Below are 18,867 nucleotides of genomic sequence, written 5' to 3'. Positions count from 1 at the left end.
GTCAGGGAAGTGCTCCCTGGTACCCATTTTCCCCTGGGAGCATGCCAGGCAGCACCATCCCTGCGCTGTGTCATGTGGGTGCAGGAGCAGGCCCATGTCAGTGCCGTGGCAGTGTTTTGTGTCTCAACACGGGTGAATATGACATCCCCATAACTGCGAGCAAGCTGGTTACAGGGGATGCAGAGCCCACGTACGGCACAGCCCCATGGTGCATGCATGGTGACTCTGCCCCATGGCTGGTGGAGGCAAGGTGGTCTTTGAAGATGTGCTGGTTGCAGAGTTGAAAATCCCCTCATGATCGCTGATGAGCAATCTTTGATGGATTGGTTCAAAGACATGGAGGCAGGAGGCACATTGATGCCAAGCTCTGCACTGCAAGGCACGTGTGACAGCTGTGGGGGCTTCTTTTCCCTTTTGGGGGCTTCTGAGGCTGTTTTCTTGGGATCATATTAACACAGCTAAACTGCTTTCTACAGCTTCGGAATCAGCAGTTCCACTTGGAAACGGCTTTTGTGGTCAGTTTTCCTTTGAAGCTGATTGTTTCTACTCCCAAAATACCACGTCAGGGTGGTTTTTCATCCCTTCAAATGGATGAGGATGTTTGTTGCTCACAGCAGGACCCCTGCAGCACGCCTACTAAAAAGGAAAGAAAACAAATCCCTGCACTGCCATCAAAATTGGCTGTGATAATAAACATCACTGTCCTGAGGGGTGAGAGGGGAGAGCAGCAGGTTGGGAAGCACAGGAGGCCAACAGCTTAGATCAGCTTTTCAGATCACCCTGGCCAAGGCTGATTCTGCGTGAACTGCAGTGAGGAGCCTGCTCCAGATAAGAAGGGAAAATGCTTGGTCATCCCGAGGCTTTTCCACAAAACTCTGGTAGACTGAGCTTCCAAAGAGAGCATGTCCAGAGGGAATGAGCGTGATCACCAAAATTTGAGGAGCATGGCTGATTTCTGCTGTGAGTTGCAGCAAAACTCCACTCCTCCCAGCCAGCCATATGGTACACCCGGCTCACACATGGGTTGTCCTGGGTGAATTGAGCACTTCTCAAGTCTTCCTCTAGCCCAGCAGCATCTTCTGAATAGCATCATCTCATACCCCCAGTTGGCAAGCTGTTTGGCTCTTTCCTCTTTGCCATCCCTTTTACAACATCTTTTCTCTTATGAACGAGATCCCAGTGTGACCCGTTGTATAAATCCCGTGTTTTGGAAAAGCCTCTTATGTTTGTTTGAAAGCATCAACAGAGAACTGAAGGGCTTTGACGTAGGATGTAGGAAGTCAGACAGGGAGGCTGGTAAACTCTGGGTTCACTGTAGATTTCATAGACGAAGGAGAGTATTTTGCTATGCACTATGCTGCAAACTAACCAGCTTAAACGGACTACTTAGATGAGCCAATTTCCAGACAGATATTTTAAAATGACATATTTTATGAATGATACCATTGACGAGCTTTTCAGGAAGGCAGATGGATGCTAGATGTAGACAAATCCATGATACTGAACATTTCTTTGCTTGTTCAAACTACTCCAGCACTGGAAGTCTTCAGATCAACCCTCGGAGTGGGCTCTGACTCTACACTCCCTACACTGCAGACAGAATAAGATTAACCCGCTATATCAATTTATTGTGGACATCTGTAATTGCAATGGAAGATGGTATAGGTCTAGTCAAATTTTTATTTTACACTGTGCAATGAAGCTGCTGCTAATCCATGACTGCAAGCCAAGAGCCAGCTTTCTGATGTGATCTTGTCAACTAAGAATGAAGTGAATTTGGGTGGAAACCAACAAAAGGATTCAATTTAGAGATCATGATTTTTTACAGAAGAATCATTTTCCTGCTCTGTATGCATACTTCAGACTAGGTGACATAATCCCCAAGAGTCCAGTGTTTATCAGATCTATTCTGCTATCTTTTGTTTTGGGAAAAGAAGAGTTTCATTTTGGGAAACTTTTATACCCTGCAGTGTATGTTCTTGCTTTTAGTATTGAAAATTTATATTTTAAACACATAATTCTTTACTAGTGCCACCAACAACACCTGAAATTATTAAATTTGAGATAAGTTAAAAAGCATCTCCCTTTACCTTCTCTGTTTCTTGGCTTGGGGACTGAAATGCAGTTTTTAATTTGGAGAGTTTTGCTGTTAAGTTCCTAGTGTTGTGTTGTTTGTGCTGTGACTATTACATAGTAACGTAATATTTATTTGCCTAAACCCATCTGTTTTTACTGGAAAAACACCCCCTTCCCCAACAAACCTTTCAAAACTTTCTATTTACTTCAAGTTCTGGAAAAAAAAAAAGAAAAAAGGGCCATCTGTAAGCTGACAATTGCCTTTAAATGTAATGGTAATGGTCTAGCTAATTGCTAAAAGTAGTTTTCTATTGAGAAGGAAGCTTGTGTGGCAGAGAGATGCTCGGGAATTGCCCTGCATGAGGGCTGTGGGTCCATGGCCACCTCTTCATGCCTTCGCTGTGGTCGGGCAGGGGGCTGGGAGTGTGAAGGGACGGCTGTGCCCAGCAGCCTCTGTGCATTGGGGACAAGACAGTGGAGCAGAGGGACTGCACGGTCCCCCATCAGGGCAGCAGGTCAGCCCCAGCCTGCTTACCCTGGGGCTGGTGGCAGAGCCCTGGGCTATCATTGCATTAGGATCTAGTCCCCTGTCACATGCTGCATTTTTGCCTTCTTTACCATTCTTCATGGTGAAGCTTTCCTTCTTTTCCCTCCACCTCCTGCTCCATCACTGTCCTGAGGAGAGTAATGCCCCAGAGCCTTTCAGAGAATATTCAAGTTGGACAATTCACTGTTCAAGTGGAAGAAGTTTGCCCAGTTATGTACCAAGTGTCTCTGAACACCAGAAGGGAAGAAATATGCTGTCGTACTTCCCTGAGTATTTTTTATTACGTATTCTATTTTTACTATTTATTTCAAAGTCAATGCTGCTGGCAGCTTCCCCATGGGGACGCTTCATCCCCTGGCTTGAAATCTGGCTTTCAAGTCAAAGTCTTTGGGAAATCTTTACTGAATGTAAATCCTACATGGACGTAAGATGCTCATGCTGCTGGAAAGGCACGTGGTACCAGGGTGCCAGTGCGTCCTGTTGGCCCCATGCTGGGAACCCCAGTGTCCCTGGCATGCAGCAGGACACCGCCCTCAGTCCCCATCCTCCTGGGAGCACACAGCTGCCCCCAAACCACCTTCACAAAGCCTGTGGTCTTTGAATCGCTCCTCATGCCCATCCTCTGCCTCATGGCATGTGCCAGCCCACCTGCTGCTCCAGATAGACTGGGCTGAAGCAGGTCCATGCCTTGGGGAGGCCAAGCTAGGGGTGGCACAGCTTGTCCCCTCTGCAGGATGAGGTTTTGCCTGCACAAGTCCCCGGACGCTTTACAGCCATTTGTTCTTGTGAAATCTCTCTCTTTGCTGAAATAGCTCTCCCCTCCCCCTGATGCTTACCCTTCCCTGGTGTATTTATAGGCAGCAGTTCAGTCCCGCTCAGCTAGACGGAGGCTGTTCAAACCTTGTTACGCTGCTGTTGTCTGTGACAGCCTGCATCTAATAAAAGTTCAGTCCCTCGGCTCCAAGTCTAGAGCTCCCATCAGTATGCAAACACGATTGCAAATACGGGAGAGGTCTTGCTGGTTGACGCAGGTGATCAGAGGTTGGTGCTGCCCTTCTGTTCATCTTTTTCCTGTCTTGGCTTTCATTTTTGACCTTATTGCAAGTCTTGGCTCTGGACTTTCTGCTGCCTTTTCCTGTGGTGCCTTTTGTATAGGGACAGAATATGTTAGCAATCGTATTCAGCATCAGTTTTTTTCACTCTGTCTGGGACTCTGCAGCTCCGAGGTGTCACCTCTCCCGCTGATTGCTCTGAAGCTACTTCTTATCGTCTTAAAAGTGATGCTAAATTTTGAGATATCTCCTTGTTAGGAAAGACAGGGAGATGTTGCTGTTCAATTTTCTTTCCATTTCTCTACTCAATTATTGCTCAGCACAGCTCATTATAACACAATAATTCTCTTTCTGTCCAGCATGAATTCAAGCCAGTTGATTTCCTATCAAGTGCAATTTTTGCTATTGCTTCACTTTTTAAATCTTTTTAAGTGTACGTAGCACATAAGATTACTACAAAACCATCAGTACATCAGCTTATTTCTGTAGCTTCTTTGTTGGTATCTAGCAATATTTATGTATTTTCATTTTGAATACATGTATTTTAGAGCCTGAGTTTTTGGCAGTTACTTTGGGTCATCAGTTCGTTGTTAATTTTTGGACAGCTGCTCCTCTGTCACATTTTAAACACTGGTTTTGGTTAGGGAAGGGCCAGCCAATTTATTTCAAGTAAAAGCAGACCAGAGTCATCATTCCTCAGGCAGACTCAGAGGGGAACAGCCAAAACCATGGGAATAGGATAGATTTTTTTGCCCTGTGGCTGCAGAGAAAGTTTCAGTTAGGGGACTCACTCTGTTCCTCTTGAGATGTCAGTCAGGTAAATTGTTCCTTCAACTTGGCTGGCATCTTTTTTCTTGGCTAAGAGCAGACAGACAGCCCAATCTAATTGTGCAGAGAGGTTAGGCTTCTTTCTCTTTTCAAGTAAAACAGGTTTAGATGTTTCTGTAGGGCTGGCTGAACAAACAACAGGAGGCTCTAAAAAAAGGCCTTTGGAAAATCCCTACAATTGACTCACTGGGAAATGAAAGGAGAGTGCATTAGGGCCAGCCCCATCTCTGCGGTAGCTTGTGTCCCATCCCTGAGAGAGCAGGAGGGGGAGGATGGGGACAGTGCTGGGAGGGAAGAGAGAGCCTGGGAATGATCCTGAAAGTTTAGGCAAACTGCAGAAATCAGCCTCAAATCTATGTCTCCCTGAAATTTCTATGGTTCTGCAAAGAGCCCACTTTAAATATAGACAGGCACTTGTGTGCTTGTTATAAAGATCAGTGTGAACAGGGAGGTGGCCATCTAAAAATGGGACATGATGACTTTTCATGTAGTTGCTAAATGAAAATGTGACAGCACAGTGCAAGGTGTTAAATTACTCAGTTGTCTTTGAGGGTAGTCCCACTTACTGTCTTAAGAAATGCAATCTGTACTTCACTGCCCATACTAGTCTGCTACTGGCGTAACGGGATCAACCTCCAAACAGAACTTTTTTTAACAAAAAAAACCTTCAGGAGGAGCTTGCAATTGGATCAGATTTCATTCTCAGCCATTGGCCTCTAAAGCTACTACAGCCTTTTTCTGCTTGGGGTACTCAAGGGGAGGAAGGGCAGCCTGAGAGGTCCCCAGCCAGGGCTGTGGGGCGAACATCAAAGGGTGAGGAGGGAGCCTGCAGCTCCTCATCCTCTCCTTACACATCCAGGTACAGAAACAGGATTGTTGGTACCTTAGGGCAGCCAACCGGCCCGGTTTGTCAGTGAACTGAAATACCACGGGCATTTCATACTAAAGAAGAAAAACCAATCCAACCCAAAACAAGCCAAACAACCCCTCTAGTCTGAAGATTTTAGCTCTCTCCGGTAGGAAACTCATTGGCAGCATTTGCTGGTACTCACTGGGGGACACTTTTTAACACCATAGTGCTGGGCTAGGAACAGGACGGGTTTCTGGACACAGGCTTTGCAATGATGAAAAACATCCCCCAGACCTTGTCAAACACAAGCTTCTGATTTTTGCTTGTCAGACACTGCTGCGTAGTTGAACTCCAGGCTCCCACTTCTGCCCCGCCGGTGGCTCTTGCCCTGCCTGCCTCCCACGGTGCCTCCCTGCCTCTTTTTGTGAGGTCTGTTAAATGATGAAAAGCTCTCTTCTGCGATGCTCGGAGACGTTTCCTAATCCCCTGGAAACATGGTTGGAAATCCCCCTATATGAACAACTGCTGCTCCAGAACATGCGCCTTTGATTGCATCATGACAGCCCAGCTCAGCACGTGTGCCTCTCTTCCAGAAAGCAATCCACACTTTTATCAAAAACAAGGACAAAGTACCACCCAGCCAAGTGCACGAAGGATTTTCTGCCATAGATTAATTTCTATTTTATGTGAAAAACCACCTGTAAAACAGCTTGTTCATGGTCATTTTTGGTGTCCTGTGTGTGATGTCTGTTTGCTTTAATTACTTTTAGCTTTTGTTGATAGTTCTCTGGTAAGCATCATTAAAGCTCACCAGAAAAGCTATAGTGACCTTGTGCAATTCTCTCCGTATGGAGCTGCTCCTGGGAAGGATCCACGGTCCTGTGGTTCAGCACAGCCTGTCTCTGGTTTCTCCCCGTCTGAGTCACGGGGTTGTGTCACTGGGAAGGTCATGGGACTGCAGAACATGCCAGTGGCTGGAGTTGGGGTTTCTTTTCATCACAACCTCAGCTGCTACCTCTTCTCCTTCAGTGGCCTCCTGTGGGTTTTTACAAAATCTAAGGCACGTGCAGTGTTGACGGATAACCACCCAGTCAATATTTAGGTTCCCAGGAAGAATGCCTCCTGTGTGGATGTCACCAAGTTCGGTACCCACAGATCAGTTTCCATAGTAACCAGTGTGCTCCAATGAGAGGGGGAAAATCAGAAGAATTTGAAAGGCGAAGACTAACACCGGAAGGAAGGAAATGGAACAAACAGCATGCACAGTGGCTTGGAGCGCACCACAGGTTTTATGACGTGTTTCTTCAGAAGACTTGTATGGCTCATGAACCGTTCCTTTCCTCATGAGACATGTGGTCATGCCAAAAACTTGGCAGTGCAAAGTATAATGGTACCCCACACTATTGCACACATAAAAGTCCCATGTCAGCTTATATTTATTCACACACGCATGAGCACATGGAGGGAAGAGGAAAATTAGTTTTTATCGGCTATTTCAGAGAGAATTGCCATACCAATATTTTATGGCCTGTGGAGAAGGAAATATACATTCTTCTGACCCTTCTTCCTCATCCCTTCCGCAACAATGGAAGATATCAAACAGTGGAAAGGAACAGGCCTCTGGCAGAGCCACTTCCCAGCTTCTCATTTATTCCATGCTGTCACAAATGCCACCGTGGGTGGGTATAACATGGTGTTACTGCTAACTTACTCCTATATATGCTGGAGAGAGTCACTACTACTCACCCATTTCTGCTTAAGCTGCTGGGACAACTAACTTTACAGGATCTGATGAACTAGACAGAAGTGTACATTCTCCTTCAGCCATGTGGTATAAATCAGGGAACAAATATGCTGTTTAAAAATGTATCTGAAATTCATTTATGACATGAATCCAGAATGCAGTACATTGCATATTGTATGGCATGACATATATCCCTCAAATGTTCAGAACATTAATTTTACACAAATAATCAATCACTCAGGAAACAACACCTCAGAAATGCACAGGAAACTCTGGTACATCTGCACCAGTAGCGCACTAGTTTGACTGACAGCATGCATATTGCACTGCCTTGTCCTAGGACTCAGTAAGCTGGTTAGAGAAAACACATGTAAAGCAAGATTCACATCACCCAAGTTTATCTGGGTGAAGGTAGTTGTTTGCATTATTCCTCTTGGCTCTGTCTTTAATTAGTGGATAGTAACAGATGTCTCCTGTTGGTGACTCACCCCATCTATTTTAGTTTTCCCATTAGAGGTTCCTGTTTCTGTCCCTTTACTAAGGAGGGAGACTAGTGGTTGCAGTTTAGATTTAAGCAGCCAAAGGCTGGTGAGGTGAAGCTCACCCTGAGATGTGATCCACTGAAGATCCAGTGAAGTGTATCATCTGAGATCCAGTGAAAGTCAGAAGGTGATAATTCTTCAGAGAAAGGAGAAATTTGTCTCTCTAGTCCTTAGTCCCATGGATACAAAGGGCTAGGATTGGTTTGTTGCCCCTGAGGTGCAGCATGTCTGTGTTTGTATAGTTACAATTTTCACTCTCCAGATTAGGGTACCTACACCTGCTTTGTCTACTAGAGATGGCCCCTGCCCAGTGGTAACCCTAGGCGGGTCCTGGGCACCACTCCCATTGACAGTGTGGAAAAACCCCAGGAGAGGATCCATGACACAACATTGCTTAGTTTACTGGTGGAGGTGTAGCCAGAGCATTGAAAACAGGACGCTGTTACATGGAAAGGCACAGTGACCAGTGTGACATTATGTCTGGTAGATAAGGAAATGACTAAGAAATTTGCTGTAACTTGGGCAGCGCAAGTGAGCACTGTGACAGAATGAAAGCGAAAAATCCACATGGGCGGTGAAGATCTGGGGCACACACAGATCACAGCTATTTTGGGCCCGGTGAGACTAACAGCCAGACCCAGCATTTTCTGGCAATATGCTCAGGAGTGGCGGCTTGATGCTCAGTTTAGATATACAGCCACTTCTTACCTCCATAGCCATCGCAGGCAGGAGCAGCTGAGCGGGGATCGTCACAACGCAGCTCCCCATTGCCATGGGTCCTTCTTTTGGAGATGTACCTCCTCCTTCAGGAGGACGAACCACAATGTCCCAAAGGAAAAGCAAGGCGAGGAGTCCTCAAACACCCTGTGGGGCTGCAGATGAGAGAAGGGCTTTCTGAATGCTCCCCAGGCCGGTCCTGGGGCGCAAGGGTGGGCAACCGAGCAGGAGTTATCACCTCTCAGCAGCCTTGAGCCCTGCTGCATCAAAGGGAGAGAAGAAAGGTGGCTGCCAAGACACAAGTGCCTCGATGACGGTGTGAGATGCAGAGGGAGGGGGCAGCCCAGACAGCACTCTTTCCTGATGGTGGAGGAAAACCAGAACGCAGCCCGCAGAGCGCTGCTACCTCACGACCAGCTTGGGCTCTAATGCATTTTGCCCCGTGATAAAGAAATTACATAGATTACGGCTGAACATGGAAAATCTGATTCACCCGGTGTCCAGAGCACCGGTTCCTCCGTTCATTCAGCCTGAAGCGTGGGGGTCCCTCAGCGGCTGAGGTGGGAGGAAGGCCGCGGGCCCTGTGGTGCCTGTGGGGAGCTGTCTGCCCGGCTCCATCTCCTCCCGACCTGTCCCCCTGCTTTCTAAACAGGGGTGACCCATCCGTGCTAATGTGACTCGGGGGACATGGTTCCCTACCCTGGGGTGCTGCTGGCGTGGGTGAGCCGGCCTGCTGTGCTGTGTGAGCTCCCTCTGGTGCCCGTTGGCCTGCCCAGGGCCCAGGGAAGGTCACCCCTGTCCTGCCCCTGCTCCGGCCTTGGCCTGCCATTTCCCTCCACGGTTCCACACGGGTGCCTACAATAACGCCTCAACCCAGACGTGCGGCTCCTCTTTGGCGAAATGAAGGTATTGTGTTCTGTGTATCGAAGCGCTATCAAGAGCAGATAAAGCCCAGCGGATGTGCAAGGGAAACTATGACTTGCACTATCTGTGTTGACAAAATCAACGTCCCATTTGCAAAGCTGCGAAGGTTTCCTGTAGTAACATCGCTGTGGTTAAGCCTGTATTCAAAAGGAGAATGATGAAGTAGCTTAGTTTGCTTCCTGAATGCACGCAATTGAAAGTATTAATTATTTTACTAAAGATGCAGGACCTATATCCAAAGCGTCCGTATAACGCCACTTGTAGCTCAGGTACAGCCGTACACATCAGCTGGTTTAGCTCTGGGTAAATGAACAGTTCTTACGTCTTATCCACCAGCACTTTAGATTTACAATAGCCACATGAATTTGGAGACTGCAGCAAAAATGCTATAGGGCTTTGCATTCCTTGCAGGAGTTAAAGAGAGTTTTAACTGGAGTAAGAGCGCCAGATAAGAGCTGAGAAGTTGTAGTAGAACCTTTAGTATTTGAAATTTTTCATTCATATATGATTCATTACCTGATTTTGTTGTCATAGAAGTCTCAGGATCCATCAAAGATTCAGAGCTTTTTCATTTCTATTAAAACACCATCGTTTCACGTGATACCATAAGAAATAACTAGCTCACTGTTTGTGTGTGAAGGAACAGACAGCACGTAAACATGTTAGGGCAAATTAATTTTATACCTGCCTGTCAGCCGAGCTGTTGATGTGCTGCTCATAGCCTTTCCCAGCACAAGGTAACATTGCTGTATTAAGCTTAAGTGAGGGTGGATTAACCTAAGGTAGGTTTACTCTGCCTTTGGGAAAATCTAAGGGCTTAACCTGAGCCCTCACCTAAAATATTTGCATAGCAAAAACATATGGAAGTATAAGATTTTACTGCCATTTACCTCCCACATTCTCAGTCAAGGCATGTGCTATCACCCCTTTGTTGGGAGCAATTAGCCCCAAAACTGGGTCAAGGCAGGGACCTTTGGGGCAATCCTGACCTCTCTCGATACAACATCCAGTGAGAAAGCCTGAGCTGCTGCAGGGGATGGTGTGAGCTAAGCCAGGGCACCTTGAAGAGGTATGCCTGTGTATGTGCTGTTCTGCTTGTGTTGCAATAACAAGTGATAGCCAGGGTCAGAGAATCACAGAATCATAGAATGATAGAATGGTTGGAGTTGGAAGGGACCTTAAAGGCCATTGAGTTCCAACCCCCCCACCGTGAGCAGGGACACCTCCCAGTGGACCAGGTTGCTCAAAGCCCCATCCAGCCTGGCCTTGAACACTTTCAGGGATGGCACATCCACAACTTCTCTAGGCAACCTGTTCCAGTGCCTCATCACCCCCACAGTAAAGAATTTCTTTCTAATATCTAATCTAAATCTACCCTCTTTCAGTTTCAAACTATTACCCCTTGTCCTTTCCCTGTGATGAGGCTAAAGTAACTACTGATGCTGATGGAACAGCTCGACCATAAAGAGAGCTTCTGCTAAGGCACTCAGGATTAGGTTAAGGGAAACTGCTCATAAGGAAGTTGAGAGTGACCTGGAGACATTAAATATTTTAGTTACAGTCTGGTTTGGGTGTTTAAATGCATGCAGGGATTAACACTTTAACACTGTCCACCCAAACTCAAAATGTCAGCCTAATAAAGTTTGCAAAGGTTTATGCAAATATTGAAAGTGGAAGATTAAAGAAAGATTATTGAAAATAGAGACTTTGAATAAGGAAAAGAGTTTTATAACTTGTTACTGTTATTTTAACCTTCCAATATGTTTTCCAAAGTTTTATTATGAGGCAATATTATGTTTGGAAAGGAGGTGTATGACCTGTGAGGTACTGTGGGGAAGAATGAATAAGCAGTGAGGAGCCTGGTAGGTCCCTCTTCCACATTGGGTAGGGTAAATTAAATAAAATTCTATCCGTCTGGTTTCCTGACTCACTTTGCTCTCCACAGCCCAGCACACACATACATGCAGAGCAGCCCTGAGGTTGTAAGTTTGTGCAGTTCTGAAGAGAGAACAAATGACCAAATCCTGTTTTAAAAGCACACATGACTTCTTCCTTCCTTTACAAAGCAGAAGGCTGTGAATGTAATCACTGACATTCTTGTCAAGCAAGACCTCTAGGCCAGATGACACTTTTAGCCTCTGAGCTTGAATCTTTTTCTGTGTTTGGTCAAAGTACTATTATCCTTGCAAGTAGTATCTCCTGCTGACTGTGCTTCTTGGCTGTAGCTCTGTGTCTGGTTTTCTCTGTGGACATGAGGCCCATTAGAAGAACATTTAGCTGTCTCATTACTCAATGGCAGGATCTCGGGTGGTGCCCTCAGTGTTACCCTCAGGCCCTACAATTTTGCTTGTAGGTGGGTATTTTCTGTGGCCACCCAACCTGAACAGTTCTGGTGGTATTCCTTGAGCCTTTCTTTTACCTTTCCTTCTGAACCCAAACTAATCCAAAAAATAAAATGGAAGATTGCCCTTTAACCTTCAAAATTCCTCCAACTCATGTTACAGTCTGTTATCCACGAGCAGTGCATCATAAGTACAATATTTAATAAAGTATGGTCTTGGGATGACAAGTCCCCTGCTGCTTATTTGACTTAGTGGATACCCTGTGTCAGAAGGTAGGTGATTCTCACTGCTTTCAAGCAGATCCCATGCCTACTGGTCTTAGACCCTTTATCAAGAATTATCTTCAATTCACAGCAAGCAAACTGCTACTGCTGTTTCCTCTGTTTGTGCATGACTGGGAGCAGGGGAGTTCTGGCATGGAAGTATACTTGTCAGTGTTTTATGAGTCTTTATTGGAAATCTCTGGCCTCATTTTCTTTGGAGCACTCATTTCTCTTTTATAATGTTATTATTACTCTTTGAAGTCGAATTATTTTTAGTTAAAGATTCTGATAGCAAAAGCATGGTATCCTGACTTTACTGCATCTTTAAAAAGATTAATTTCCTACTCTTATTACTATATTTGATTTCCTAAAGGTCATGTTCCTTGACTGGTAATAAATGATACACTACTTGTAGTTTCAGAATAGATGCTGCTGGTTAGCTGAGGGCTTACTTCTTGTGGGCTGAAACTCAATGGGTGAAGAAGAAAGAAATACAAGCAGTTTCTGGGCAAATACTGTAGCAACTGGTGGATGTGTTAGCATCAACTGCATCACATGCTTCAGGTTATATTCCTCTTTTGCACTTTGTCCGTCACAAAATAGTACTTGCTACAGAAATTTCTTGTCTGGGCATATGCTTCATTTTCAAATTGATCTTTAAGATCCTGCACTTGTACCTTGAAAATCTTGACTTTGGTCTTAATTGCACAGATTAGAGACATGCAATATTCTTTCTAGGTGTGCAGTGTGCTTCAGCCAAACACTTCGGTAACCTGCAGCAGTGGCAAATGTTACTTTTTTTATCCTGTCTGAGCATGTTTTTTTCTCTTTTGATCCTTGCCCAACTTGAATGCTCTCTAATAATATTTGTGCTCCAATTGCCACTTGAGCAACCTCTTCTGGGAACATGTTGCATGGCAACATTTCAGTTTTTCTTCGAAAGTGGTGGTATTATTTATGTATCGCAAGCTCTTCCCCCTGTGTCCACCCCAGAGTCAGTCCTCACTCCCTTTTCTTCTCTCATGAGCTACTGTTATTTCTGATTGACTTTTTATAATCTTAATAGATGACCAACCTTATGTTTTTCCAAGACTTTGTGGAGAGGGAAATGATGTTTTTAAGTACTATGTTTTATGTGGATTGTCTGAGGCCTCATTCTCCTGCCTATGTTTCATCTGTACTTGTGCAGTTTGTTGTCCCCCAGTTTTATGTTATGCTCCCAATTGCTTGTGAGTAGCATTAATAGTTTTCCTTGTGCTTCTTTCTAATTTTACCAGGGCTGATGATCTGACTCCCCTCTGTTCCTCTATTTTGGCATATACATTTTTCTTGCACAGCTGTTAGGACAAGGAATATTCTTTTGAGATGACATCTTTCAAACCAAACTGGAAAAGGATTGTCTGACAAGTCCTTGTCCAGTCTGAATAGCAGCAGTGGGTACAGTGATACTCAGTATGCAGCTGCTGAGGAAAAGTTTATTTGCAGAGGTGTTTTCCTTAGAAACTAATGAATCGAAGTAGCTCAAGCTCTGTGCTTCTCTGGACTTCAGAGCCCTTCTTTTTTACAAGGTGGCTTTTTGTATCATCTGATGTGTGACACTAGGCTTTAGTGCCAGCTGAACTTCTTCAAAATGTGTTTACAATCTTAAGTGCTTTATAACATAATACATATATAATATAATAATACAATAAAATTTGTTTGCCAAGTCTTCCCTCCCCAACTTTTTAAAAGATTAACTCCAATTATTGGTGCTGGTGGTGTCACAGTGCTGTCCCAGAGCCCACAAAATCAGGCAGCATAGGAGGGGAGGAGGCACTTGTGTGCCAGGGGGCTAAGGGTCTGCCAAAGTGAGATGGGGCACAATGGGTGCCTCTGTGGCTTGGGTGTCTGTGCCAGGGGGTGAGGCAGCGTCCTGCCAGTGTGGCATGGTGCTGGGTCAAGAGTAGTCATCCACTGAGAAGGAGCTGATGGTTGTTTCATGCATGCCATGTTACACAGGCATGGGGCATAAGATGGCATGGTCACCTTGTACTGTCTCCTTAAATCCCAGAGCTGCAGTTTATGAAATGCCCTACATCTGTGGAAAGGGATCTGGGCACTAGAAGCCTTAGGAAAAAAAAACCAAAAAACATCTCTTTGCATCACATCACTTGTGAGCAGAAGAATCCCTCACATGTCTTATTTTAAATGGAGTACCTTTACATATTTATGTTTTCCTTTGTTTTCTACTAAGAGCACATAAAGGCATTGAAAAGGCAGAGGTAGATGCTGATTACAGGATCCTTACTCCAGTCAGAACATCTTGCAAATAAATTAACAAACTTCTCCATAATCCTCCGAAGCAGAGAGGCTTTGTTAATATTACCCTTCACAGATAGCTTGTTGTTTTGACATGTTTTCCACACGCAAAGGACAGCAATATGCTCACAATCAATACCCTTTTATTTCAGTTGGGGAAAAATGGGATGGGAAAGGAGAAATAGCAGGTGAGAGCCAAACGAAATTCTTTATGAGGATGCATGCTGTTTGTAACATGGGGCATCTGCAGGGCTTTGCTGAATGGCAGCCTGCACGCCTCCCATCCTTCGCAACTGGTGGGATAACCTTTCCTTTGCAGACTCAGAGGCTCGGGAGCTTCCACAGCCCGAGTGTGTGCTAACTACCAGTCAGTGAACGCAAAGAGATTTGAAAACGGGTTGTAAAAGTCCCTCTGAGAAAATATACTACCCAAAGGACCTCTTTAGTCATCTCAGACCTTTCCAAGGGCTCTACACTAGCCATGCTTGTTGATTCCAGTGAAGATGTCTTGTTAGGATGGTGGCCAGCACATGCTGCTCAAAGGGGCAGTACTCTGGGACCACAGGAGCTCCTTGGCTGTTTTTATATCATGGACACAGATTGGTCCCCTAGACAGCCCCAGATTATGGGGGATGCAAAAGTGGTTTAGAGCTTCCTGTCCCAAAAGCCTGAGAATGTCCTAAATGACTGAGAATTAGCTTTGTGGTTCATGGGTCTGTCTGTGCAGTCTGGTATTAGTCTCCAAGGACTTCCCAAAATCATTCTTGGAAAACAACAAGGAGAGGGTTATAAGGAGGCTGGTGCCAGGACTTTAACATTCTGATAAGTCCACCCGGGAAAAAAATAAAGCCAAAACCATTCAAACAATGCCGTCCTGCACACAAATTCCACAACTCAGCAGTATATCATGCTAAATGTTAATAGCAATTCACTTAGCATCCAAAAATTCATCATACGCCTCCATCCCAGCCCCAAGAAGTGTTCAGCCAAGTAACATGATGAAATTTCATGTCTACAATTGTGATCCTACTCCTTGACATCACTTGAAAACAATGAAAAACTTCATCCATACAAATACTGTGCGAGAGCATGACCTCTCTCAGGGAGAACTGCAGCACGATCAGATTTATCCACCAGGGAAAGCAGATGTGGAAATCCCGGCCCGGAAAGGACTTCAGGGATGACTAAGGTCAGGCCCCTGTGCTTGCAGGAAGCCATGCAGTGAGTCTCATCCCAGCTCCGTCTTAAAGTTAACTGAGGGGTTTGTCCTTCCCCCATTCCTGTTTTGGAAAATTTTAAATCTGACATTAACATCATTATTTATATTTGCACCAACATACCTTCATGCAATCCAGGTAAATTTCTGATGAAGCAACACAGGTTATGACTTATTTATTCTTCTCTTTATACATAAGCTTAAAATTTCTGTAAATACAAATAGGAGCTCAACAAAAGTCTTATATAAAATGTGGAGTTGAAATACAATGTATCTGGCTTCTGGTCTTACCAGAGTCTTCCAAATCATTCCTTTGCAGGATAAATTATGCAGTATGAACTAGAAAAATGAATTACTTAGCCTGCTTTTGTTTGCTGATTAAACTTGAGAAACATCCCTATTGTGGTCTTCTGACAAACACTCTGCCCTCTCCAGGTGTCAGGTGCATATTGACAAAAAACTTTCCAGAGAATAGTATGGTGATGGTTGTGTGCAAAATCTACTCCAGATCTCAGAGTCCCATGTATCTGCAAATATATGGAGGAGTAAGGGCATAAGGTGAACAAAACTTGTGTGCATGGAAGTTTAGACCCCAGGAGGAAGAATGAAGAGCCTTTGTAGATTCAGAGCATGTACAGTGGCCCATCTTAGAGATGGAGTCAAATTCTGGATTTATTGCATGTAACATCAAAATACGCCCAACTTTAATGCTGTCTCCACTATTTCTTATGATGTATTGGAAAGCTCAGTGTGAACAATAATTTATAAAAGCATTTGAAAGAAAATCTCTTTTGAGCAAAATTTACAGTCTAAAGGACTGTTGTTCAAGCTTCTCTCCTCATGACCTTGTTCTTCCGTGGCCTCAAGTGGCAGTGTCACTGGTAAGAGTGCTTCCAAGTTCACAGCTCCAAGAGAGGGAACTGTTGACCTAGAAACACTGTCTGGTCTGCAGTTCTGAGGCAACCCTCTTGTTTATTATTTATTTGTACTGCAGGGTAACCTGGAGAGATGCTGCAGGGTTAGGTCCCAGCAGGGTGGCTGGCAGCTGATGACAAGGAGGGGAAGTATGTGGTGTGCTGGCCCCAGCAGATCAGCCGGCTCACCATCCCGAGGCTTGGGGCAGGTGGTGTGGCAGAGACATGTTTGAGGAAACATCAGAGAAGGCAATGCTGGGATTGTTGTGGGGAATTCCTTTCACAGAAGATGTATGGCAGGGCAGGACACATTTATGTATTTGCTAGAAAATCTTTGCAATTATGGTGCAATACTGGGGGAACTATGCTATGACAAGATTTCCTCCAAACAACCAATATATTACAGTCTGCTCATTCTATGCAAGGTCTGGAAAAGAACTAGTCTACTACTTTTCTTTCTAGTTTCTCTGCATTTCAACGATATTGTAGCAAGGCTATGATCAATTACAAAGAAGTGTCAGGAAAGTAATGTACATGACCAGTGACATTTTTGTAGAAAGCAATCCTAAACTACATGGAAAACACTCCCAGTACTCATAGTTCCAGATTATTTCTTCCCCAAATTCGCTTTAGCACACTGCATGCTGTATATAACAAATGTTACTTTAAATGAAAATTATTAGACCGAAATAAAACATGATAATTTTTTTCAAATGAATTTTTCTTAGGCAGGAAGAGAACTTATAGCAATGAGATTAATGTTGGAAACAGTCCGGCTTTATAGTTTCTGGTATATACAAATTGGAAATGGATACTCAAGTAGAGGTACGAAACCTGGGAAAGGATTATGTTGAAAAAGGCATAGGAGAAATAACGCACTCAGGCAAAGGGTGAACTGTGTCTGGAACTAATATGAAGTAGCTTTAAAAAGCTGACTGTAAGTTTCAGTTGCAGCTGTAAAGCCTAGAAGGCCCAAAAGCATATCAAATGTCAGAAGAAAAAAATAATTTGCAGATATTTGAACAATGTTGCCACTGGTGATGAAGAGAAATTATTTGTCTAACCCTAGCTGGGGAAAAGAGGTAAAAAAGGAAGACTGCTTAGGGATTAGAAACACCATAGCTAGCATAGTATTTCTTTATATTTAAAGCTGGGCTCCATGGAGAACGCTTTGGCAGAAAGCTGTACAGGAATGGGGTGATCTATCCAGAAACTGATTAAACCTTAGGTGGCTTCTGTAGCGGTGGTGGGTTCATCTCCTGGTGCGCGACATCTGATCAAGATGAAGCATGAGAGAACATACAAGAAGTTAGCATGGAGATGGGCCAGGAATGTGAGATGAGCTGATCTGCTATGACAGCTGCCCACCACGAAAATACCTTCCCCTGTCATGTTCCTGCTTAACATGCCACTTGACACAAGAAAATAACAAAATTGTGAAAATGAAGTGAATGGGATAAAATAATGCCAGAAGGATGTGGAATACTGGAACTAAGACTGAATAAGAAGAAACAGCTGACAAAATATATTGTTGACCACTGTGATAAGAAATTCCCTGGACAGGATGTGCCACATGAAGATGTGCAAAATCATCAGGAACCATGGTTCCTATAAGGGAAGAAAAACAGGAAACATGTCATGAATCATCAACAAGCAGGCCCTGGACAGGTTACATGGCTTGATCTTGAATGAAATTAATAATTCACTGGGGCTGGGAAGAAGATTTTTAAATAGCATCATAACATTATGACAGAAGCTTAGAAAAGACAGACTGAAAATTCAGGCTGATCATGTCTGCTCAGTAACAACATGTGAGAAAGAGAAGTTAGCACTGCCAGAGTGTGGGATGCCTCATTAAATAAACAGTCCCAGACACTAATCAAGAGTTTACAGAAACAGATACAAAAAGGCGATCATGCTTGGAGGCTTAGGAAGCCTCGGGATAAGTTGACTGGCACACAGTTAGCAATGACAATGTCTCTACAAGCAGCTATTTTTCAGCATCCCACTTGTAATCCTCAGCTAATTACCCACTGGTTTGCATCTCTGATTTGTATTAAAGTGTCCTGTGTCCATTTATTACTGACACTGTTTAGCAGAACTTGGATGTGGGAGATGAAGGCAGCACTGGGCTTTTGGTCAAGATGAGCCAACCCAGTAGTATCCCCTGCAGATAAAAAAAAAAAAAAAAAAAAAAAAAGACGTCTCTTCAAAAACCCAAACACATTTGTAGGGATTTCATTTTTGGGTGGAAGAAGAACTTCCCATTGGAAGGACCGAAGTCTCCCACTCCCATCTAACAGCCCACCTTTATGTTCTTTTATTCTTCCTGATTTGTGATGAAAATATCTCTGTGGCTGGTAAACAAACAAATCTCTTAATTTTACACCTGCCTTTAGAATGAACTCTAAAAAAATTGTACAAAAAAATGCAGACTAAAGCTTTTTTCAGCAGTAGCCCTTGACAGGAAGGTGCTGGTGTTCTGGCTGGCCATCACTGTCCTGCTGAGATCAGAGGTACAAGATGGGACACAGTGGGATGCACAGGGGGAAGT

General features: G+C 44.3%; 1 protein-coding gene across 1 annotated transcript in view; it reads left to right on the top strand.

The window, feature by feature from the left end:
- The first annotated feature begins 3,041 nt into the window (after nt 1-3,041).
- WISP3 (WNT1 inducible signaling pathway protein 3) overlaps nt 3,042-18,867 on the top strand; it is a 46,908-nt gene continuing 31,082 nt past the window's right edge. The window contains exons 1-2 of the mRNA XM_014964431.1: nt 3,042-3,047; nt 3,594-3,664. Coding sequence (XP_014819917.1) covers nt 3,042-3,047; nt 3,594-3,664 — 77 coding nt within the window. The remainder of the gene's footprint in view (nt 3,048-3,593; nt 3,665-18,867) is intronic.

Source organism: Calidris pugnax, unplaced genomic scaffold (genome assembly GCF_001431845.1).
Source record: "Calidris pugnax isolate Ruff unplaced genomic scaffold, ASM143184v1 scaffold219, whole genome shotgun sequence".
NCBI lineage: Eukaryota > Metazoa > Chordata > Aves > Charadriiformes > Scolopacidae > Calidris > Calidris pugnax.
This window is presented reverse-complemented; position numbering and strand designations above follow the sequence as displayed.